A 25,904-nucleotide genomic window follows, 5' to 3' on the forward strand; every position below is an offset into this window, starting at 1 on the left:
AAGTACGACTATGGTCATTAGTTTTCAACTATTATACTGTATATCAAACTGAACTATTTTCCATTCACAATGATAGTCGAGGATCCCTTCTGCCCTCTATTGATATAAGTTAAAATAACTTCATGTGAAGATCTTTAAAAGTTATAAATGAACCAAACTATTTAACTGTCAAACTAGGACTGTTGATTGATTTCCCATGCTTAAATAATTTCCTTGAATTAAATATGTTTCTCACTGTTTCGTTATGTTATGTCATGCTATTATTGGTTCAACTAGTTTTTATTATATTTCTTATTGTTCCGTTATGTCATGTCATGCTATTATTGGTTCAACTAATTTATATTATATTTCTCAATGTTCCGTTATGTCATTGGTTCTAATATGTTTCTCATTGTTTTATTTCTAGTACTTATGTTTGAGACTAACAATTAAATGTCATTGATTTAATTAAAAACAAACATTTTCTTGGTATTTCAAATGAATATGTTCTGCAAAGAGTCTAAAGGTAAGTCACTGATTATGAAGGTAACAACACATTTGAAAATAAATAACTTTTGAAACTTTAGTAGTGTAGTTTAAATATTATTTTCCTTATTGAATTTTATAAAACTCACCCCAATCCATTTTCCCCTAGACGATGATGATAGTGAGAAATCGCTTCTTAAGCTGCCCTCTAAAGCTTACTTGGATCCATTCATGGATCTGTAGTGGATTTTTGAGTGCGTTTGAATGATTGTACTTTGATGACCTATTGTTTTTATAATGAAAGAAGTGACTTGTTCAAATGTTGTGTATATATTTTTTCAGCCATCTTTTTGGCGTCAAGTGTATTTGAACATCAAATATTTTATAAGAGATTATTTTATTCCGCTATATAGATTATTTTGCACTCATATCTATTCAATTATCTAACTCCTTTACCCACTAGGTACTAGGATATCAGACCGTGTATGGGTGAAATGTCGTACTGAAGGATAATGTAGTGCTTAGAGCTTGCTAAAAGCTTGTCCAGAATTTGGACGTGAAACGGGAATCTCTATCTGAGACCACTGACACTAGAATGCTATGAAGTATAATCACCTCTTTAACATACAGCTTGCCAAGCTTGTCCAATGGGTCGGTAGTTTTCATAGGTAGAAAATGAGCTAATTTTATCAATTTGTCAACTATGACCCAAATTGTATCATGTCTCGACCCGGTCCTGAGTAGTCCCATCACAAAGTCCATGATGATGTGCTCCTATTTCCACTCTGGAATTGGTAAAGGTTAAAGCAATCCACCTAGTATATGATGCCCAACTTTAATTCGTTGACAAGTGAGACATATGCTAACAAACTCATAATCTCTTTCTTCATTCCATTCTACCAATACCATGATCATAAATTCTGGTACATCTTGGTGCTACCCAGATATATAGTGAGTTTAGAACTATATGCCTCTTCCAAGATGAGTTTCTTCATACTCTAATCATTATAGATGCATAGTCTTCCTCAAAACTGGAGTAACCCATCATCATGAACTCTGAAGTCAGGTTTTAAACCCTATGATTATTCTTCGTTCAGAGTCCCTATAGCAGAGTCAGCCCCTTAGCATCTTTGATTTTCTGAATCAGCATTGGCTCGATTTTCAAGTTGGCCACATACATCTCCTATCTCTGAGCACTTAATTGCAATTCTTGTAGTGCTTATAGAGTCTTCCGCTCAGAGATCATCAATCTTGCCATTATCTTGGAAGTCTTGCGACTCAATACATTGGCTACCATATTCTCTTTTCCTAGATGATAGGATATCTTACAATTATAGTTTCTAAGAAGATCCATCCATCTGCACTGATGCATGTTCAATTCCCTTTGGGTGAAGATATTTAACACTCTTTGGATTAGTATAAATTTCAAATGTCTCTCCATGCAGATAATGACACCATATCTTACGGGTGTATACAATAGAAGTCAATTCCAAGTCAAGGGTGGAGTAATTTCGCTCATGGTTCTTTAATTGTCTCAACCTATGGGTGATGACTCTGCCATGTTGCATTTATATACCACATAACCTCCTAATCCACTAGGTAGGGTTAACACAGGAGCAATATAAGCTGATTCTTGAGCTCTTCAAGGTTGTGCGCACAGTTTATAAGTCATTCAAACTTGACATCTTTCTTAATGAGTCGGGTAAAGGGTGTTGTAATAGTAGAAAATTTCTCCACGAATCGACGATAATATCCTGCCATGCCCAAAAACTTACAAACCTCAATAATAGTGATGGGACGCTTCTCTCCCACCACGAATTCATATTTTCCTAATCTACGAATAACTCCTGTGACATCCCAAATACTAATTAAAGTATAAGGGGGATAGATACAGAAATAGATTATAAGTGCATTTAAAATAAATATATGTAGCGGAACAAAATATTACAATCCCTTACAAAATAAAGATTGAATTCCAAATCTTAAAATACTAAGGCGAAATAAAATAGATACAAGTCTCTCCAAAAATTGGACTCATTAGAGTGTAGAACACAATATGCACCCATAATGGTTCATGGATCTACAGGATCATCAAATCCTTCAACGGAAAAGTTAGCAAGCAGTTCCTCACTATCATTGTCATCTGAAGAGGGAGTCATGGAAAAAGTGAGTTCCATATACTCAGTAAGAAAAATAGTATTTAATCGACATTACTAAGATTTTACTTAGAAATAATATTGCTTACCATCGAAGAACGAGCATGCGGGTCCATTTCAATAATAAAGAAAATTTTTTATTTTATTTAGAAAAACATCAACATCAAGTCAATCATATTAAACATATAATCATATCATGTATAAAATAGAGAAAATCAAACAAATCATATCATGCTTTCTTTAAATCATTTACTTATCATTCGTGTGAAGCCATTCCGACCTTAGTACGGATTCCCTACTACCACTGTGGAATGATAAAGTTCATTTCATATCATTTTCAACATATTTACGGCTTGATAAACCACAACATATTTACGGCTTGCCAAACCATGACACATTCTATGACCACGATCGTGCCAACCACAGTGGTCCTACATATAAACTATAGTCATGGATGTATGTTACCAAGGTGACCCCTACAATCATATCGCATAACTACTCTCGTCAGAGGGTACACCGTCATCCACAGGGAGCAATTCTCTCGTGTCTTTTCAAACAAGATGGGGGGAGAAACAGAACCCATCAGAGATAAAAAGTCTAACGAGTTTAACTTAAACACCATGCATGCAAATGTCAACATTTATTTTCACTTATTCGTCAAACAACATTATGCTTCTTGCATCAATTCTTATCACACCATCATGTTCATTTTATTTACTTATTTACTTACAACTACTAGTACAATATACCAAACATGTTATATCATGGAATATATGCGAAAATATATTAAAATTATAGCAATTATTAAACATGTAACAAGTCATTTCATACTCATGCAATATTCCATTTATTAATCTAAAAATACTACTTAGAACGTGCAAATAAATACCAAGTTTCCTTACCGAAAGCTTAAAGTCTTTCCTATGCTCCTTTTTTCTTCCTTTCTTTCCTTCTCTCTCTCTCTCTCTCTCTCTCTCTCTCTCTCTCTCTCTCTCTCTCTCTCTCTCTAGTTGCTTTAGTGAATGGAAAAATGAAGATGAAATGATGAAGGAGTGGTGGGAATGGTCCTTATTTATAGAAAAAAGGAACTGTTGGATTTTCGCCAAAGCAGCACAAATCCATGAGGAGAAAGGAGGGAAAAAGTAGATTGACGCGACGCGATGACTAACAAACGTGACTAATGAACGGCTGATGAGACAACAGCGACGTAACGGTGACACAAAGATCGAAGACACGTTAGTTGAGGGATGGCGCACGCCTCCCAAATGGTGGTGCGCGCTGCCCAAGGATAGTGTTCACCACCCAAGGCCAACCATGGCACAGGCTTGTGCACAAGTACGTAGAGCTGTGGGTGCAGACTGTGCGCCTCACGCGCCGTGTGGATGGGATGTGCGCGCAAGCAAATGTCTGACTAGTTGATGCATGTGTGTGCGTGGTACATGTGGCCCGCGCGGGCAGGGAAAAATGTTTCGCGGCCTTTCCACAGGATTTCTCCACTGTTTTTTCTCTGTTTTTCCTGAAATTAAAAATTCTCATGATAATTTCTTAAAATAAATAGGACATAAAAATTTTAAATTAAAATAATTAAATAAAAACTCAAAAATTACATTGAAATCAAAAACACAATTTATATAGTTCATGGCCTCAGGCCCAAATATATAGAGGTTTTACACAACAATTAAGTACAAAGATTTTCGGGGTACTACACCTCATCTTTAGAGACTATATGTCTTTAAAAAGTGATATGTTCGAGCCATAATGCATATTTGCTCTACTTTGCATACAACTTTTCTTTTTTGAAAGCTTCGAGAACACATCTTAAGTACTCTACATGTTCTTCTCGGCTATTCAAATGGATCAGAATGTCTTCAATAAATACAGTGACGAACCGGCCCAACCAATGTTTAAATATTCAATTCATCATATCCATATATACCGTTGGGGCATTTGTCACCCCAAAAAGTAAGATGAGAAACTCATAATAGTCATACCTATTTCTGAAAGCAGTCTTGAGAATATCTTTTGCTTTAATATTCACTTGCTTGTAACAAGACCATAAGTCAATCTTAGAAACGATCTGAGCACCCTACAATTGATCAAGAAGATCGTCAATCCTTGATAGATGATACTTATTCTTGATGTTGACTCAGTTGAGCTCTCTATAATCGATGCACATTCGATTAGTTCCATCTTTCTTCTTCGCAAACGTTACAGGAGCACCCCAAGAATAGACACTAGGAGGGATGAATCCTTTCTCTCAGAATTCCTTTAACCGTTTCTTTAACTCTTCTATCTCAACCCTTCCCAATATGTAGGGAGCCATAAGGATAAGCCGAGTACTCAGCTGTAAGTTAATAGAGAACTTTTATCTTGCAATTTGGTGGCAGCACTAGAAATTCCTCAAGAAATACATCTGGATATTCTTATACTATTGGTACATCATGAAGATTAATCTCTTTATTTTTATTGCCTAGCACATTAACTTCCACATGTTAGATTTAACAATTCATGGAAATTAATTTGTATGATTTAGATAATAATTTGTTATAAACAACATCATTCTATTATGAGGTAAATGGCTCTTCATTAGGAATATTAAATATAACTTTCTTATGATAGCAGTCTAAGTTGCATAGTAAGTTGCTAACTAATCCATTCTTAGGATTACATCAAAATCCTTCACATCTAGAAGTACTAAGTCTACCTCTAGTTCCCTCCCACCTCTCTCTATTATACAACCTTTATATAAAACATCATAAGGTAATACATTCTCAGCAAGTGTAGATATCATCAAGATATTGTCTAAAAAAATAGCATAACACTCAATCATGATGCAAAAGTGTGTGACATGAATGAGTGTGTGGAACTTGAATCTATTAATACCTTAGCTAGATTCTTAGAGACAAGATACGTACATTGGATGACGTCCAAATTCACTTCAACATCAGGTGCAGTAAGGTTATACAACGTCCTCACATTAGAGCTCTAGTTTGTTCCGTCATGAATGGATAATTGTGAATCATATGTTGATGGCTCCCACATTTAAAGTAGGACCGAGTGGTGCGATAGCATAGCTGGTTGTCATGATTCTTCTCTTAACTAGGACATGTCGATGCCCTACCTAGTGTTGTTGGGGTCTAGGAGGTGTTATTATTGTCCCCCTAGGTCTTTTATCTTATGGATCAAACCTTGAAGTCGACCTCCTTAAAGCTACAAAAGGCTTGGAATTGTTTGTTCCTGATAATGAAGCCCTAAGTCTGTTCTCTACTATATTTGCCTTAGTTAGGACTTCTACGTAAGTATTAAGCTCCAAGACTGTAAATTGATCCTGAAGTTATAGGTGTAATCCCCACTGAAACTTCCTTACCGTATGTCCTTCATCAGTTATGATTGTTGAGGCAAAACGAGTCAACTCAATAAACCTCCAAGCGTACTCATCTACTGACAAGTTCCCCTGAGTTAGCTGCATAAACTCCCACTCTTTCTGATGTCGAAGACGTGCAGGGAAATACTTGGTGTTAAACGCCTCCAAAAACCGCTCCCAAGTGATGGGAGTAGGTAAGGTGGTCTACATGAGCTCCCAGTAGCACTTGGTTTCACCCATGACCATATACGTGGCAAGGATCACATTTTTCTCGGTGGTCACACCTAAAACTCTGAATGCCTTCTCAATTGATTTCAACCATCCCTCAGCTCAATAAAGTTCTTTAAATCGGAAAAAGTTTGAGAATTTAGTCTCATGAACCTCCCATAACAACCTAGATCCATAACTGGTGATTATGGATCACGTGGAGCTGGTACTTGGGGAGGACCAGGTAACTCTTCTCTATCTTCTCTAGGTTGATTGACATTGGTAATCATGTCAACCATGTGGTACAGATGATCAATATCTTCTCGCAGGGACGTGTAATCAGGACATTGTCATGGTGGAGATCCCCCACATCCCATTTTGCAATTCCATAAAAAAATGTTTAGAATATTTCGAGTTAATTATCAAAAACATTTGTTGGTGTTCAAACTACAGATGTCTAATTTTAAACTCTAAAACCTCATGCACAAGAGATAATCCTAGAAATATGGGCTCTAATACCACCTCTAACTCTCTGAACCCTAATAACGAGGCACAAACGTACTCATATCATTCCCAACTGATGGAGCCCACAAAACACCCATATGCGCAGCTTGAAAGTTCAAAATAAAACCTCACATCCCTTGTGATATATACAACATTTATATATACATAACATGAGGTTAAAACATAGAATTTAACAAAACAATGCGATAATAAAAATGAAAACAAAATGTACACTGATCAGGACACTTTCACGGGTCCTTCACTCATTCGACAATTGCTTCAGATTCACCTTATCTAAAAATACTGGGGTAAAATTTAATAAGCTTTATTGACACAGTAAGTATTCTCGTTATTCTCTACTCAAATCAGGCATCATGCAAACACACGCATAGATGTAATAAATGCAATATTTAAAATTTCCTAAATCAATAATTCTTTATAATTTTACACAATGCTTTTAAATAATTCTACATTTAAATAATTCATTTATTTTTAACATCAATTCTTATCTCAAAATTTCTCATATTTCACTCGAATATCACAATTGCACTCTAATATCATTTTACACTCGAATATTATTTCTACACTCGAATATCACATAAATGCTTGAAATATCATAAATACACTCAAGATAACATATTTATACTAGGAAAATCACATCTATGATTTCATCGCACGATATCATTTATATCATAATCGTTGAGGAACGAAAATGATCCTTCCAATACATGGATAGCACACACACAATCTCACATTTGCCACAGCAAGTAGATTTAGTAGGTGACCTACACTCACAAAATATCTATCGACGTTTGGATTAGGTTTCACATAATTATCCATATGTAAGTTCACCACAATTCCAGTGAACTTCAACCACATACATACCCTCCCCTCTTCGATGTAGATTAAACAAGTAAGGTGTTTGAAAGTCCATATATTTTTCACTTCAACCAAATCCCTCTCTTTTTTTACTTTCTTATCCAATTTTCTTTCTTTTTTTTATTTCTTACTTTAAATTAACTTTTTTCATTTTATTTTATAATTATAATTAATCCATTTTCTATTTATTTGTTTTCTTATGTTCACTTCTTTTTTTTCAATCTTTCACTGCACTTGTTTTTCTTTTTAAATTTATAGATTTTTATTTTCAAGTTCTGTCTCCATTATCTCTTATCACGAATTTTCACACATTTATCAATCTTTAATTTTTTTGGTTTCCATACTCCTCATATTCCCACACAAGCTAAGGTTCACTTGTCACATGTTACACAATCAAGCGTGACAATGTCCAATGATGCATTAACCAGGAATAATCAAGTGTTCCCAAACTCATTCTTGACAGTTCCCACTGCCTGGAAAGTGTCCAGGTTCTGTTCTTCATTAGGATATCAATTCAGTACCTGTCCTGTGCTCAAACACACAAAATCAATAATTTTCATGCATAGAATTCAAATACCATCTCAGGATCAGAATACGGAATACTTACCAAACTCCTTCGCACAGATCGTCCTAAACGCTCACTTAACAGCTTAGAATCACTACAGCCAAGCGTAATCAAATTTAATTTAACAAACATGAATTAAATATAAAAGGAAAATATTAGCAGTGAAGGGTTGTGGGTAATTTACCGACGGCACGGGCTCTGGTTCTAAAGAGGTTTCCGGAGAATACCCAGAACCGATCTCCTTCAACCCAGAGAAGTCGGGTTCCTAAACACGAGGCAAATTTCGAGCCGGAATGCGCGGTTTGGCCTCGGAATTCCGCCTGCAAGCACGTCGGCATGATTAATCTTCGTCAAAACGCAAGGTGAAACAAACAAAAAGGAAAGAATTCACTTGTCGACGTCTCGGTGGTCGACGCTGCACTAACCACAGGCGTTAGGCGCGATTTAGCTCTCGGAAATCACTGGTCTCGGGGTCGTCTCACGGTCGCGACTCCTCGTCTTCCTCTCCGTCGATCCGCCGCCTCCCTCTTCTTCCTCTTTCCCTTTATTTTCTCTTCCAGCCTTCCCTCTTCGCGACGTCCCCCCTCCTCTCTCTCTTTTTCTCTTTCTTCCTCTCTTTCTTCCTCTCCTCTTCTCTTCTAGGTCGCCGGCACACGTCTCTCTCTTCCGCCCGAACTCGGCTCTTCCCTCCCTCTCTCCCGATTTCGGCTCTCCCTCGAATTTCCAATTGGGGTTCCCCTTTTATGCCTTTAGGTCCCGCCGTCCGATCTTATTAGAGTGAATCTGAGCCGTTCGATTCGCCTCTTCATCAAAGCCGTTTATCTAGGCGGGAATCTCCCTGGACCGTCCGATCATACGCGTTTAGGATTCGTTGGATCGGCTTTTAAGCGGTCAAATCTTGATCGTCCGTTCCTAATTTTGCCACATGTCTCATACTTTTAACATTTATGTTTTGGCCCCGTTTTCCTTGAAATATATTCATTGAGCCCTTTACATTTATAAAACCCTCTAATTCCTGAAATTTCTTCAGTTAAGCCCTCAAAGCCTTAATTTAATTAATTTTATGTTTAAATTTTAATTTCGTCATATCTATTTAATTATTTACAACTCTTTTAAATGATTTTTATATATTTATATATAATTATGGTAGATATTATATAATACCATTAGATATAATCTTTTTTACTCAGTGTAAAAATTTAAAAATAGTTTAGAGGGAGAGAATAATACAGGTGGCATACATATAAGGCTGACTTTCAATCTTACTAAATGAACTCAATTAATTAGAATCCACATTGTAGACTGTTAAAAAGAAAAAGTTAAATATCAATTCTAATATATTAGTTGGAAATGATAGTTGGACAAGTAGTAACACAACTTATAGGAATTGAGACAAGTACAATAGTTTTATAAAAATATGTAAAGTTACAACCAAATAGTAGAATTGCAAGCTCTCTTGTCATCATAGACTTGAAGCTTTTGATAAAAATATTGAAATATTTTTATAAAGTGGGATTTACAATTAATTTTTTGGTATCAACTAACAGTACTGGTAGGCAACTCAGAAATTAGTTTGTTAATATATGATAATTTTTTTAGATAATTTCATATTTTTTTAATTTAGTGAGTTCCTAAAAACTATAAAAGATTGTCATACACTAAACAATTAGACGTTTAAAATACCTAAATCCCAAATAGTTGATTAAAAAACTCCTAATTTGGCCACCTTACTCTCTCTCGTAAGATCTCTCATATTTGATCAGTAAAGATATATTTTTCTTAAAAAAAAAGCATAGAAAAAATAATTATTTTGAATATTATTTGATGATTAGTAATATTCATTGAGTTCTTTACATTTATAAAACCCTCTAATTCCTGAAATTTCTTCAGTTAAGCCCTCAAAGCCTTAATTTAATTAATTTTATATTTAAATTTTAATTTCGTCATATCTATTTAATTATTTACAACTCTTTTAAATTATTTATACATATTTACATATAATTATGGTTAGATATTATATAATACCATTGGATATAACCTTTTTTACTCGGTGTAAAAATTAAAAAATGTTTTAGAGGGAGAGAATAATACAAGTGGCATACATATAAGGCTGACTTTCGATCTTATTAAATGAACTCAATTAATTAGAATCCACATTGTAGACTGCTAAAAAGGAAAAGTTAAATATCAATTCTAATACATTAGTTAGAAATGATAGTTGGACAAGTACTAACACAACTTATAGGAATTGAGACAAGTACAATAGTCTTTATAAAAATATGTAAAATTACAACCAAATAGTAGAATTGCAAGCTCTCTTGTCATCATAGACTTGAAGCTTTTGATAAAATATTGAAATATTTTTATAAAGTGGGATTTATAATTAATTTTTTAGTCTTGACTAACAGTACTGGTAGGCAACTCGAAAATTAGTTTGTTAATATATGATAATTTTTTTAGATAATTTCATATTTTTTTAATTTAGTTGAGTTTCTAAAAAGTATAAAAGGTTGTTATATACTAAACAATTAGACGTTTAAAATACCTAAATCCCAAATAGTTGATTAAAAAATTTCTAATTTGGTCACCTTACTCTCTCTCGTAAGATCTCTCATATTTGATCAGTAAAGATATTTTTTTCTTATAAAAGAAAAAAGCACAGAGAAAATAATTATTTTGAATATTATTTGATGATTAGTAATATTCATTGAGTTCTTTACATTTATAAAACCCTCTAATTCCTGAAATTTCTTCAGTTAAGCCCTCAAAGCCTTAATTTAATTAATTTTATGTTTAAATTTTAATTTCATCATATCTATTTAATTATTTACAACTCTTTTAAATGATTTTTACATATTTATATATAATTATGGTAGATATTATATAATACCATTGGATATAATCTTTTTTACTCAGTGTAAAAATTTAAAAATAGTTTAGAGGGAGAGAATAATACAGGTGGCATACATATAAGGCTGACTTTCGATCTTACTAAATGAACTCAATTAATTAGAATCCACATTGTAGACTGTTAAAAAGAAAAAGTTAAATATCAATTTTAATATATTAGTTGGAAATGATAGTTGGACAAGTACTAACACAACTTATAGAAATTGAGACAAGTACAATAGTTTTATAAAAATATGTAAAATTACAACCAAATAGTAGAATTGCAAGCTCTCTTGTCATCATAGACTTGAAGTTTTTGATAAAAATATTGAAATATTTTTATAAAGTGGGATTTACAATTAATTTTTTGGTATCAACTAACAGTACTGGTAGGCAACTTAGAAATTAGTTTGTTAATATATGATAATTTTTTTAGATAATCTCATATTTTTTTTAATTTAGTTGAGTTCTTAAAAACTATAAAAGGTTGTCATATACTGAATAATTAAATGTTTAAAATACCTAAATTCCAAATAGCTGATTAAGAAACTCTTAATTTGGTCACCTTACTCTCTCTCGTAAGATCTCTCATATTTGATCAGTAAAGATATATTTTTCTTTAAAAAAAATATAGAGAAAATAATTATTTTGAATATTATTTGATGATTAATAATAAAAAAATATATTACATATTATAATATTAAATTATAAAATTTTTTGACATAAAATACGGTATAACTCATAATTAAAGAATTAATATGAAATTTGCTTCTTTTTTTCCTTATAATAGAAAAGATTGAAGAATCTGCTTACCACATGTGTGTCTAAAAATCCTGTTAGTTTCATATGATTAAATCAAAGTGGATGGTGTAGGCGAAAACTTCAATTGCTACTTGCTGATGTGAACCGCTAGTTCATTGAGACACATTAGAGACGTGAAGAAAAATGGATGTGGGCAATTCACCACCTTATGATTTTCCTGTTCTTTTTTTTTTTTTTTTTTTGAAAGGCCAGAAAATAATAATTGCCCAACTAGCAGAAAATGACATGTCAAATCTTAAACGACAATAACCCCTCTCAGGTGGATTACCCACTTATTTCAATTAAATTGTGACAGCCTCTAAACATTGATGTTTCAATTGTAAAGTATGATTTAGTATAATAATGATGTTTTTGTTATTTATTTACCTTTTTTCCGTGTTCATTACCAATAATTTTTGTTATTTTAGGAGTTAATTAAATGGTAAAAGAATTATTAATACAAATAAAGTAAGATTTTAATGTTGGATTGTAACACGTGCATTACACGTAATAAAAAATAAAAAATAATTTAATTTAATTTATTTATACTTAAAAAATTATATTACAAGTTAAAAATTAAATTTAAAACATATTTAACAATAAATTTTTAATTAAAATTGTTTAAAAATATAAACACTCTATTCATATATATACAAAAATTAAGAACACACAAAATAAATTGAATAATATATGAATTAAAACTTTTTTTAAAAGAATTTTTCTTTTATGTGTGCCGTTGATTTTCTAGTACACCTCTCCCCCTTTTTTCAAAACCCCCCACTCATATATATACATCATATATATATACATATAAGTGGCATGGGTGGAGGAGTTACTTTTGTACTCTCCCGTAGACATCCAAATTTATTTGGACTCATTTATTCCTTTTTTTTTTTTCTTTTTAACACTAAAATATTTACATATATATGTCATATATATGTTTATTCTTTTTAATTATTATTATTTAATAAATTTTTTTATAAATTAATTTAATTTTAAATTAAATTTTATAATAATTTTGATTATTATAATAATCATACATATTATATTGTTACACTAATAATATAATAATTTAAAAATATAAATATTAATTTTTTATTTCGAAAATAAAAATAATTAAATAGTTGGAATAATACTTATATTCCTAAAACGACAAATCTTACTTTTTACTCCATTAATTCTTTTGTTATAATTAAGTTTAAGTAAGTAAAAGAATAATTTCAACCTAGTGAGTTTTCTTTTTTTTTTCTCTAATAAATTTGAGTAAAAAATAATCTCAACTAAAACCGTCTTTTTTTCTTCTCTAACAAAATCCCCCTTCCAATGTTCATAAGATCTAATGATTACATAAAAGAATGAGACAAGGGAAATCGTTATTTTATTGATATCTTGTGATCAATTTTCTTCTGTTTTGAAAAAAGAATACTTCCAGAGGAAGAATAAATATACATCTTACAGCCTACACATAAATTATAATCTTGCTTTGTTCACAAGATAGTTGCATTACCCTTTCAAGGGATCAATCTAATCGCCCTTCAAAATGGGAAGGTCAAGCCTTTTAAATCATGGCTGCAGTCTGCCATTGGAACAAAGGTTAAGCAAGTTAATGCAGAAACATTGATAGCTGCAGTAGCCTTGGAAGTATCAAAGCTCATACTTAGTCTGATTTAGCACAGCCACTGAGCTGAGGATCAGTCTGGTAATAAACAACATCCCCAGTGTCACTAACATAATGATCGATCCTCAGGCTTCTAATTAAACTTCCGATCAGGTGAAATGGTAATGGCCCTGATTTCTCAGGCTCCCGATAATACTTCCCAAGTACTGGCTTGGCAGCCTCGGTCTACAGATAGAAAATAGTAACGAAATGGATTAACATGAGATGGACAGACAACAAAATTAAAGTAAATGACAGTGGATTTAGCAAATAAAAGACTTACAGCCTCTATTAAGTGGTAATGTGGAATTTGAGGAAAGAGATGGTGTATGACGTGGGTTCCAATATCGTGGTGGATGTTGTTGATCCATCCGTAATCACGATCAAGCGTCGTAAGTCCTCCCCTTAGGTAACTCCATACCTGTCCAACAAAATTGAGGAGATTCAACATCAGAAGAACCAGATGAGATTTCCATGGCATTTTCCAGAACAAATTTCTCAATCTCATTACCAAATCCATATATCCAACTCTTTTCATAGATTAAACAAAACAATCAAAAGTTGGAAAGAAATTGTGTTGAGACAATGATGTCTGTACCATACCTTTCCACGATACCAAGGAAGTTTCTCTTCATGACCATGATGATGCAAGTATGTCACAAAGTCCAGCCACATAACAAAAATCTAAAATTGAGCCAAATTAGAAGTTAAAAGTCCATTTAATCAACAATGAAAATGCAGGCAACTTCCAATTCTACAACATGGAAAATATGAAGATAGGAAAATACGAAACCTACCCAATATGGAATTCCATAGAGTTTAAGCAATTGAAGTGGACCAATCACAAAAGATAACCCAACAAGCAAAGCAGCCATTGCAGTCCAACAAGCAGTGGAGGTTATTATATCATTCTTCTCACTCGGGACAAACAAGTTGCTGTTAGGGTCAAAGTGAGAACCAGATTTTCCAGGACTTCTACCCCACTGCAAATAGAACTTACATCAGTATTCCATCTCTAAATTCATGGTCAAATTAAGCAAGTAAAATCACCCCATACTTACAAGATAGAAAGGATAAGCAAGCATGGGAAATGGCAATGTGAAACGCAGAGTCCTAGTGACATTATCTAAGCTCTTGAAGATTTTTTCAGGCAGCTGAAAGAAAATAACAGGCAAAGATTTTACTTTATTAAGGACTAAAATGGAACTGAAAATACAATTATCCGAATCAGGAACAGAGAAAAACAACTGACCGGATGCCATGATTCATCATTCTCAACATGTCCATGGTTTTGGTGATGAGTCCTATGGCTAATTCTCCTGTAAAATTGATCCAATAAAAGTCCATTTGGTTTATCAAGTTCATTACTTAAATCAAACCAATAAAGTTTTTACCAAAATACATCATAAACATTATACCAAATAGAAGATTGGCAAGTCCAGTATCATACCATCCATGATAAGGCACAAGAATTGAAGAATGCAGGAAATGCCCCACTACACTGTTTAGCTTAGGATTGTTTGAAAAGCTTCCATGACCACTGCCAAATTGAAATTCAACCATTAAAATGACAAAGTGAATACTAAAATTAAGCACCAAAACATAAAGAAGTGAGTCAGTGAAAACCATTTTTCATTACCAGTCATGGCCAAGAACAAACAGAGCCCAGAACATTGTTCCCTGAGCAACCCAATAAAGAGGCCAAACTACCCAGTTATTAAGATAAGCTGCAGCTGCAGCTAAGCCAAAAACCACAGCAACATCTCTCACTACATAGCTCATAGACCTCCATGGATCCTTTACCCAACAATGTTTTGGAATGGCGGCTCGAATATCAGCTAGGTTGAATGGAGGTGGCGCACCAGGATCGAACTCGGCTCCTCCCCCTTGTTCTTCTCCAATTTCACTTGCGCCATTTATTTTCTCATTTCGCCCCTCCTTTTCCTCTCCATCAATAGTTGGAACCCTCAACGGAACACTCACGTTCAGCCCCCAGTCTCGCTTTCTAAAATGGGAACATGATAATCTGATTGGAGACAGATTTAGATCTGTCATAGTCTTGTTTGGGTGCAGAGCTCTAAGCTTATGGGAGGTTAATCCAGTTCTGGGTTTGAGGAAGATATGAGGCAGAGGCTTTAACCCACATTCTAATAAAACCCAGCTCGCCATTGAAGACCCAGAAGGAGTTTTCACAAGAATGACGTCCTCTGGCCTCTGGGTCTCCCTCAGGCTAGAGAACGAAAATAGAGGACAGACTACAGAGAGAAGAAGAGCAGAATACGTGAAGAAAAAGGAAAAAAAAGGAACGAAAGAAAGAAAGAAAGAGAAAGCAAAGTGACAAACAAAAGAATTCAGGACAAAAATCCAACTAAACAAACGAAAAAAAATGCGAGGAGGGAAGATAAATAAGATGATAGTTGTTGGATCTTCAAAGAACAACCACCTCACAATTCTCAATCGAAATTTATCCCAAATATCTTGTCTTGAACAAGAACCGAGATTACAATTTTACCCTATAAGAAAAGAAAATGGTTGGCTAAAACTCCAGAGGCCAAACTGGTTTATATGGTATAATTGTACGGGCAAGTTGGCGGCAGAGATAAACACCAAAATATTGATTTTAGGTTTTTTAGGAAATGGGAACCGCGTCTTCACTTTTATTGGTGGCTTTCAGACTTGGACCCTTCCGTGGATTTTGATTGGTGCGGCCTGCAAATCAACCCTCGAATCCTTATTAGTTGCAAGTAAAACATGGGTCGGTAGTGCTGCCGTCATTGCTGTAATTACCATGAAAATTTCGGCCGCGTGCTGCAGAAATCTTGATTTTACACCTTCTTTGCCCCAGAAGTAAAATAAGGATTTTTGGGGGGAAGTCGAATAATATAAAATAAGAATTATAATAATTGCTTCCGAGAAGCTAACTACAACAAAAGGTGTTGAAAAAAAGTTTTGAACTTCATTATGATTTGATTAAAGAGAATAAAGTAAAGTAGGGATTTATTTAATATTACAAAATACATTTCCTTATTGAAAACATTGGCGTTGACGAATTTTTGATGCATTTTTTTTTTGTTGTTTTCATGTCTCATTTTGAAATTTACAATTTAAGACTCCGTTTTTTCATCTAATTCTCAAATAAATTCCCTAATTTACATGATTTGCCCACGTGATACCAAATTATGCATTCATGGATCAGTAAATGATTTGTTGCAAGAGTACAACCCACAATTGACATATGGTTAATAAGGTAAGTGAACAATTAGCTGCCAAACATGCATGTAGAAGGAGAGTACATAATAAGTAAAAGTAATTATTGACCAACCTTGCTCACAGGGACCACCTTATGCGAATGGCCAAACACAAGTCTCATATGTGTTGAACTAGTTGTTGTATCTCAATAATTATAACATTGTGTGGGCCAAATTGAAGTCCACCCTTGTTTAATTTGTTTCTTTTTCCTTTCTCTAGTTTAAAACATAAATTGTCTTAGCAAATCTTGTTGGCATTGTATTCCTTGTACTATTTGCACATTGTATCTTTTCCGTAATTAGCTCATGAGTCCAATCTTGAACTTGAACATAATGTCGAGGCACAATAAATTATAATTCAAGCTTCTCATTGTTAACATCATACATACACACATAAATTGTACTAAAATGCATAATTATTTAATTTAAACAATTAATCAATTAATGAACTTGATTACCTAAGGTAAAGTTTTATAAGCTTGCAATGAACAATACACTATTAGTGACAAGTGGTCTCCTTTAAAAGATATCTCCTAATGTTATTTTGTTGATAAAGTATATTCATAAAAAAAATTATAATTTGATGTGGTGTCATATCGATAATATAAGGAATAAAATTTTTTAATGACTCTTTCTATTTAATGAGGACAAATATCGTTATTATGGTGATATTATTTTATTTCTTCCCTTAAAATTTTTATTTACGAAGCCTGAAGTTTTGTATGTTTGTGTTTAAAATTTAGACAACCATATTTCTTTCAAAATACTAGTAATTTTGTGTAAAATAGAAGAATTTAAAATACAATATATTGAATTGGTACAAAAAAAATCATAGGAAATTTAATTAACAATAAGGTCAAGCCAAATTGGGGGTGAGATTGTAATTTACTAAAAAATTTAAAGGAAAATAATGATCTCGTACAGTTCATAGATAATAAATAAGTGAAGCTCTGTACTTGTTTATGGGGAATTCGCTTCCTCCAACATCTCTTCATGCACTTGGCTAAAAAACCACTTGATTAGGCTCTCCATTAGGGTGCATATGATCAAACCCAAGCTCAAAAGTTTTATGTCCTTAGATGATACTCCCCCTACTATAAGCAAGTCACATGATTTAGACGGATTTTCTTGTTGAGTAGGTGACACCATTACTGTAATATAAAACCCAGTAAAATAAATAATTATTTTTGTTAGTTTCGATATCAAAAGAAATTTTATTATTATTTTATAAAACTTACGGGATTATTTTATAATTTATTATAAATTATTAGATTCTTTTGTAAGTACTGAAATAGTAAGCCTATGTATAAGAGTTAATTTTTAAGGTTTAGTTAAAAAAAAAACTTTTAAAACCCTAAAAAAAGAATAAAAAAGAAAAAATCAAGGGGATGAAGAAGAGAGAGGTTTCAAGAAGAAGCTAAGTGTTTTAAACTCCAAATTAGAACCCAAGTGCATGATATTTAGATATAGAAGTTAAAAGAATGATATATATATGTATAAATGGAGAAGGGGTGTACCAATAACATTTTGTCCATTTTTTAATCTTTTTTTTTCAACATTCTACCAAACAAATATATTTCTATATCTACATATTATAAGCTTTCGATAAACACCAGAATTGCATGATTTAGATTATAATTGAATAAGATATGAATTTTTAAAGATTCAATATTTTAGTAGAACGCAAATCACCTACAATAATTTTTCGATTGCATCCCTTTTTTTGGCAACCTTTTAGCCTCTAAACTACTTTATTTATAATCTAACTTTATAAGCTTTCAACAGGCACTAAGATACATAATTCGAATGAGAATTGAAAAAGTTATGAATTTTTGAAAACTTATGATTATAAACAACTACGAATGTCGCAACAATATAATCTCCTAACTTTTTTGGTTTTTCTGCCTAATTTTTCACCACTAAACTAATTCATCCATAATATATATTTATATATATATATATATAATAAGCTTTCAATATACACTAAAATTACATAATTTAGATGAAAATTAAAAGAGTTATAAATGTTTGAATATTTAGAATTGCATGAAGTTCCATAATAAGAGAGAGATTGTTCCAGATATTTTTTAATGATGAACTTAAATAAAAATCATTGATAACTAAATTTACAAGTGCACGAAATTATTCAAGTAATAGATAATAATAAGAGTATAGTCCCACGGAGATTCTGTATCAAGTATCAAAATTTTAAAAAATCTTATTATTATCTAGAAATCAAAAGTATAATTATCAAAAAAGAAATTAAAAAGACTTAATCAAAGCGAAATAAATAAATTTAGAAAAATTATCAACCTAAATGTACTCGAGTAATTGATTTTACCTGAATCTTCGCTATACTTAAGTTTTAATTTCGCAATCAATTTAATCTAGTTTGCAATGGTTGAAATACGTAAAGTACTTTTATTATTCTCCCTGGTATTCCCTAGGTATATCAATTAATAACTATTAATCTTTTATAACAATTATTAATTTGATACAATTAATTCTTTGATAGTTCAATTTTTCCATATTAATTTGATTTTATTACTTTCATCCAAGTCACAATTAAGTCTAATTAATGAAATTTCACTCATTTTACTCTAAAACCATCAATCATAAATAAAATCGTGAGTTGGTCAATTATCATAATTGAATTAAGTTTAATATTAGTAAATTGTAACCAAAAGAAAGCTAATAATCAAACCTCAAACATATCATTAATTTAGGTTACATCTATCACTCTAACGAATAAAATTTAATTACACATGATGGATTGAACAACAAAAATTATAATTGAGAAAACGATAATCATGTAATAATTAAGAATAAATCTTTAAAAATTTTCAAACATTAGCATTCAAGTTTCGTAAAAATATTTCTAAAAATTTCTACCCACAAATATGTAAATCGAAAGCTAAAGAAATATATTACTTGATTACTTTTCTCGACTCCTCTCCCCAAAAACTTTATGCCTTCCTACTTGTCCTTTTGCTCTCCAATAAGCTCGCTTTGGTATTGCCTTCCACCAGATCGCTTCGAGTTCTCTACTTGGGTCGTGTTCAGCTTCTGCATTCTGCTAATTGCTCCACTAGATTGCTTATAAGCCTTCACCAAGCCAGTCATCTCTCCATCTTCTGTTCGTGCTTGCGCTCTCCACCAGTCCGTTTTCTTTTCTCTGTCATATCTACTCTCCTCTCTATTTGCGCTTTCTTGTCTTCTAGATTTGGTCATGCTTCATCTCTCTTCCAGATCTGGTCGCATTCGTTAAGTACTTCCCTCACTTTGCAGCTTGCGATTCCGATTTGTAGGTGGAGGCGGGTAGAATCTTGCATGCCTTTTGACGCGAGAGGGACTTGAAATGATCGTAATACTCCCAGAACCTCACAACACGTGATCAAAAGATTCAACCACCTAATTCACCCTCCCTACTTGATAATTTCACCCACCAATATGGAATGTAATTATCAAGATAATTGGAAAATTAAAAAGAAAAAGGAACGACACCAAGACTTATTTGATAAGTCAATCATGATTCCTTGACTCAATAAGACTTCTAAAAGCTGTCTAGCTTGAAGAACACTCAGAAAATTAGTAAAGCTAATTTTAAAGAAAGGAGAAACTTTTAGTTTTATTGAATTCTTGAATTGTGATTATAACCTAAGGACTAAGGTCCTTATATAGACCTTTATTTTGTAAACATACTTAAAATAGGAAATATAATGCAATCATAATTCTTAATAAGACTTAGACTAGGAAACTTAAAGGAAATAATTAAAATAATCTAGTCCTAATGCAAAAAAGATAATTAAACAATAAAAATTAAAAACTTTCTCTCATGGCCAAATATAGGATTAGTCTCAAGCTACGCTTCTCTTTTGAATTAGGATTCTTCTCATCAACTTAAACATTTACGTTTCTCCTTCATTCTTTAAGATTTTCTTGAATAGAATTCTTGTTGGAGTATCCAAGACTTGGGTTAAAAGGGGGGGAGTATGAGCTCGAGTTGACGAGGACACTTTGTTCGCTTGGTAGAGGGGTTCTCTTTACCTTTTATTGTAGAGTTCTTCTTCCACTCTTCCAAGTGTTGGTTTCTTACTTAAAGTCTTCTTTGTCCATCATAGATCCTCCCATGAGGTAGAGGTCTTTACTTCGGTGTTGGAGTCACAAAGGAAGAAAGAAAGCTTTTTCCTCCTTGACATTGGGTTCCTTCAACCACTCTCATCCTCTTTCTTAGATTCTTAATCTTTTAAGGCCAAGGATCTTCTTGACTGCTGGCTCTTCGGGTTAGACCTCTTGGTCCATCTTTTTTGTTGATTATGAAAGATGTTTCTTCTTCCTTTGAGTCGGATTCCTTACGAACAAGTCTTCTTAAGTAGCCGAACCTCATCATGTTTGCCTCCTCTTAGCCAAGGTGGCCATAACTTAGGATTAGGCTTGGCTGAACCTTGATCTTTTTTTTGGGCCATGACTACCCTCTTTCTTGATCCTCTAAGACATATATGGGGCTTACATGCCTTGGTTCTCTTTGGTTTAGGCTTGATAAGCTTTTTTTAGGCCGCATCTTAAACTCTAGGCTTATGGGCCTTCGATCTTTCGATTTTAGTCCCTTTAGCCGGCTGTCTTGGCCTTTCTTAGACGAGTCTTGGGCTTATAATATCCGTTGTACTTCAGTGAGGCTTAGTTTAGCTATAATTTAGCCCACAAACTCGCAGGAATCCTTCTGCAGGTAGGAAACCTTGTCTGTGTGGGAGAGAGATTCGTATGGGTGCAAATGTATGGTGTGTGCACATTTTCTGGCCATGTGCATGCCTCCATCATGCGTGTCCTCATGTCGTGTCATGTGTGAATGTGCTGCTGAGCGTGTGGGGCACACATGCCTCCTTGTTCGTACTCTCGTGAGTTCGCAAGCAATATTCCTGCTGGCACTTTGCATCTCGCATATATCTTGCTTACTTTGAGATTTTTCCTCATACATTGATTTAGGGCCACTAGTTATCACATCACCTCTTCTCCCTCATTTCTTTATTCCTTGTGCATGACTCTTCCTCTTATCTTCCAGATCTATATACTTCTCAAAATGGTGTTGTTTTGAGCTTCCAAAAATGGTGTCATTTTAATCTTTTCCTATCTCTGGTGCCCAGCTTCAAAATGAAGTTGTTTTTGAAGTAGACGAGCTGGGTTCAGGTGCTGCGGGTTTGAGCTAGACTTCATAGTTTTGTTAGGCTTCTTCTTATTTTATTCTTTCATCTTCAACCTCTTTTTCCTTTTTTCTTCACCTAAGCAACATACATCAAGAATTAGTTTCATGAATTTATTTTTAGCTCAAAATATATTCAAAATTTTTAGAACTTAATTAACAAGGGTATCAAAATTAAGATAAACATGTAACACATCAAATACCCCCAAACTTAAATTTTTACTTGTCCTCAAGCAAAAGGCTGAAAAGAAATAATACTTAAGAGCATGTTTTTCCACCACGTTCATCTCTTCAGGTTGATATTATTGAAATTTTATTCATTTCTTGCAATTTTTAGTTGGTTGAAAATTCAAAAATAATTTTGCAATATATAACTAGATTATTACCTCTTACACCCCTCAACAAAAATTTCATAATTTCAATACATAAGCACCCTTTCTAAGTCTCTACCCTTAATTCGTAAATTATGTTTTGTTTAACTTTACCTCTTTATTAATGCAACCAAGGTAATGAAATTAGCACTATTTACTATTTTTCTTCTTACAATTAATTTTCTTATGAGTGCATTTTATACTCCATCTCGCACTTTTACCAAAACCATGTTTGTACGAGTGAGTGCGTTTTACACTTTATCTCACCATTTTACATATTTATTTTCACAAGTGAGTGTGTTTTATGCTCCATCTTATCCATTATATACTAGCTAGTTTTTCTTATTCACTTAAACCTTAGTTTAGAACTAAATCAAAGGTAAAAATCAAACTCACATTTTTCTATGTCACAAGTGTAATTACTTTAATTAGGTTCCTATGGAATTGTTATTACATCAATTAAATTAAGGGATGTAATTGATAAAATTAATCTAATTATTATTTACAAACATCTCCTCTTGTCTTTTCAAAGTAACCACAATCTTGATTAAGATAAAATCTTAATTGCATCATGCTTCTTTGATTACTTGTGGTAGGAAGCTTAACCCTTTAGTGTAAAAAGAAAGAGAAAAGAAAAAACCAGTTCAAAACATTTAATATTGCAAAAATAGCATTTTAAAGCTCGTTTTATGATTAAAGATCCAATACCCCCAAACTTACTATGAATAGTGTCCTCACTATTTATTAACACATTTTGCACAAAGTGAAAAAAAAAAAAAAACACTGAAGAGATGAAATACTTCCCTGGTGTGGTGTTTGAGTAGCCTCATCCAAAAGTAGTCACAGGAATTCTATACTAAGAACTGATACCATCTTGCATCTCTAGTCTCACAGGAATTCTGTACTAAGAACTGATACCATTTTGCATCTCTACTCTTGCCCTTTAAAGTTTTTTTTTTCTTGAACCATAAATAGTGGGTTATCCCCAATCAATGCTTTTTTTATAGTCGTTAGCTCGACTTTATAATAGATGGTTTAATTGAGAGTTAAGGCACACTTTGACTTCTCAAAATCCCATCCCAAATACGGTTTTATAAGCTAATCATTAATCTTAAACTTTTGCTATTTTCCTTGAAGCTTAATGCTTCTATAAGGGAATACCTTGGTGTTGGTAAAGGGTCCTGGCCAACGGGATTGAGCTTCCCTATAAATAATCCAAGGTGTGAGTTATAAAGCAAGGCTTCTTGGCCAACTTGTAATTCTTGCCTTTCAATGTGCTTATCATGCCACCTTTTGGCTCACTTTTCATAGATTTTTGCATGCTCATAAGCATGAACTCTAAATTCTTTTAAGGCATTTAACTGTAATAAGCGTTTGTTACTCACATCATTGGAGTTGAAATTTAACAACTTCATCGCCAATAAGCTTTGTGTTTGAGCTCTACTGGAAGATGACTTGCTTTTTTGTATACTAGATGATAGGGAGACATATCAATTGGTATTTTAAATGTTGTCCTGTATATCCATAATGCATCCTCTAGCCTCTTTGACCAATATTTCCTTGCTTTATTTACAGTTGTTTCTAAGATACGCTTGATTTCCCTATTAGAGATCTCCATTTGACTGTTTGTTTTGAGGATGGTAAGGTATATCTACACGATGAGTAACACCATATTTAGCTAATACGGTATCTAAATAGCGGTTAGAAAAATGCTCACCTCCATATTGATGATTGCTCAAGGTGTGTTGAATCTTGTGAAGATATTCTTTTTAAGAAAATTTATAACACTCTTGACATTATTATTAAAAAATGGAACAGCTTTCACCCACTTTGAAACATAGTCAACTGCTAACAGAATTGATAAATTCTTAAAGGATGGAGGAAAAAGTCCCATGAAATCAATCTCCCACACGTCTAACAATTCAACCTCTAAAATATTTGTTAACGACATTTCTTTCTTTTTTGAGATGTTGCCCATCTTTTGTCATCTACCACATGAAGCCACATAAGTAGTAGCATCCTTAAATACAGATGGCTAATAGAATCCACATTGGAGTACTTTGGTTATAGTTTTATTTGGCCAAAAATGTCCCCCATATGCAGTGAATAACACTGCTTCAAAATGTCCTGAATTTCTTCATCGGGAACTCATCTCCTTATTATTTGGTCTACATAGTATTTGGATAAATATGGATCTTTTTAATAGTAATATTTTACATCAAAAAAAATTTCTTCTTTTGTTGATACGAAAACTTAAGAAGAACTATATTACACTGTAAATAGTTTACAATATCTGCATACTATAGGGCTTGGGCTACCATCATTGCTAAAAGTTGCTAATTAAGGAAGGACTCATTGATGTCCACCTTATCCTCTTTGGCTTTGGCCCTCTTTGATCGCGATAAATGATCTACAACTAGGTTCTCTACTTCTTGCTTGTCTTTAATCTCAATATCGAATTCCTACAACAATAAAAACCCATCAGATTAGACGAGGCTTAAGATTTTTTTTTTGTAAAGAGATATTTAATGTCATATCAAAAGCAAAAACTATAATAAAAAGCTCATTTTTTGTTGTTGCATAGTTAAGTTGTGTGCTGTAACACCCTGCCCATCACTGTACTTAATTTATTTAAAAAACCGTATTTATTCGGGCCTTTAGGCCACCTTGAACTCATTTAATTTACTCCACAAATTATTATCGTAATTCGTGAATTATGCCAATTTTTATTTATTTTGATTTTATTTAATTTTAGTTAATTTTAATTAATTTTATTTTAGTCTAATTATTTTTTAAAATAAATTTTGGAAAAATGGAAAAATAGGAGAAAATCCCGTGGGAAATGGCTGCCCGCGCGGGCGTTCGTGCACTGTACGCGTGCATGCGCACACAGTAGGCCCAGGACGTGCGCACAGCGCGCACGTCCCATCTGCGTGCGTGGCATGGAGACAACCTTACGCACGTTATGTCGCGCGCAGGTGGGGTCGTCTGCATGTCAACTTACATGCGAACAGGGCCCTACGCGCCTGGGGCCTGCACACGGTAGGGTGGGCTGTATGCCTGTAGATTAGTCTACAGTGCGTCGGGCGGGCCACTGCTTCCTTGGGCAGTGCACCGCCGCCGCTAGTGGAGGAGATTTTCTCCTCCGTTTTTTGTGCCGAGTATCTTTTTCTCTCTATTTTCACTGAATTTTGCCACTTTGGCAAGCCCAACGGCTCCCAATTTCTATAAATAGGGGCCGTTCCTTCTCATTCTCCACAAACTTCCATTCTTCCACCTTTTAAGAATTAGAGAGAGAGTGATCTAGAGAGAGAAGGAAAGAAGAAAAACAGAACGGTGTAGAGAAAATTATCAAGGTTTCAGTAAGAAATATAATATTTCTTTAAACGTCTTAAGAGGTCTTTTTAGATAAAAAAAGATTGAACTAATAATTTGTGATTTTGCCTATTTTGCATGCTTTTGTGTTATAAGTTTAATAAGTTGAATTGTTCTCGATTTCAAGGATGCTATGTGATTTATAGACACTTGATGATTTGCATGTGATTAAAATAATATGAAATCGGTAAAGTTATCTGAAAAATAAAAAAAAATAAAAAAAGAG

The 25,904-nt window shown here is 33.2% G+C and overlaps 1 protein-coding gene and 1 long non-coding RNA gene across 2 annotated transcripts; both read right to left on the reverse strand.

Moving 5' to 3' along the window:
* Window positions 1-7,439: 7,439 nt before the first annotated feature.
* LOC110820967 (uncharacterized) lies at window positions 7,440-8,851 on the reverse strand. Its single transcript, XR_002540980.2, has 3 exons — window positions 8,566-8,851; window positions 8,325-8,460; window positions 7,440-8,234 (listed from the first exon to the last, which is right to left on the reverse strand). It is a non-coding gene; the product is annotated as an uncharacterized LOC110820967 (long non-coding RNA).
* Window positions 8,852-13,186: 4,335 nt separating this feature from the next.
* LOC110820958 (omega-3 fatty acid desaturase, chloroplastic-like) lies at window positions 13,187-15,982 on the reverse strand. Its single transcript, XM_088209150.1, has 8 exons — window positions 15,127-15,982; window positions 14,938-15,027; window positions 14,740-14,806; window positions 14,549-14,641; window positions 14,285-14,470; window positions 14,091-14,171; window positions 13,771-13,908; window positions 13,187-13,673 (listed from the first exon to the last, which is right to left on the reverse strand). Exons 1-8 carry the CDS (start codon window positions 15,654-15,656, stop codon window positions 13,488-13,490), a joined length of 1,371 nt encoding a protein of 456 aa, XP_088065276.1. The 5' UTR covers window positions 15,657-15,982; the 3' UTR covers window positions 13,187-13,487.
* Between the last annotated feature and the right edge of the window lie 9,922 nt (window positions 15,983-25,904).

This window comes from Carica papaya, chromosome 8, assembly GCF_054855325.1.
Source record: "Carica papaya isolate Zhongbai chromosome 8, ASM5485532v1, whole genome shotgun sequence".
Taxonomy (NCBI): Eukaryota; Viridiplantae; Streptophyta; class Magnoliopsida; order Brassicales; family Caricaceae; genus Carica; species Carica papaya.

What these genes read in the sequence shown, in the direction of transcription:
- LOC110820958 (XM_088209150.1), bottom strand. Translation starts at nt 15,656, where the DNA reads ATGGCGAGCTGGGTTTTATTAGAATGTGGGTTAAAGCCTCTGCCTCAT. An exon ending in TTTGTTCTTGGCCATGACTG is followed by an intron (nt 15,028 to 15,126) that starts GTAATGAAAAAT and finishes TCAATTTGGCAG; the next exon opens with TGGTCATGGAAGCTTTTCAA. An exon ending in CTTGTGCCTTATCATGGATG is followed by an intron (nt 14,807 to 14,937) that starts GTATGATACTGG and finishes TCAATTTTACAG; the next exon opens with GAGAATTAGCCATAGGACTC.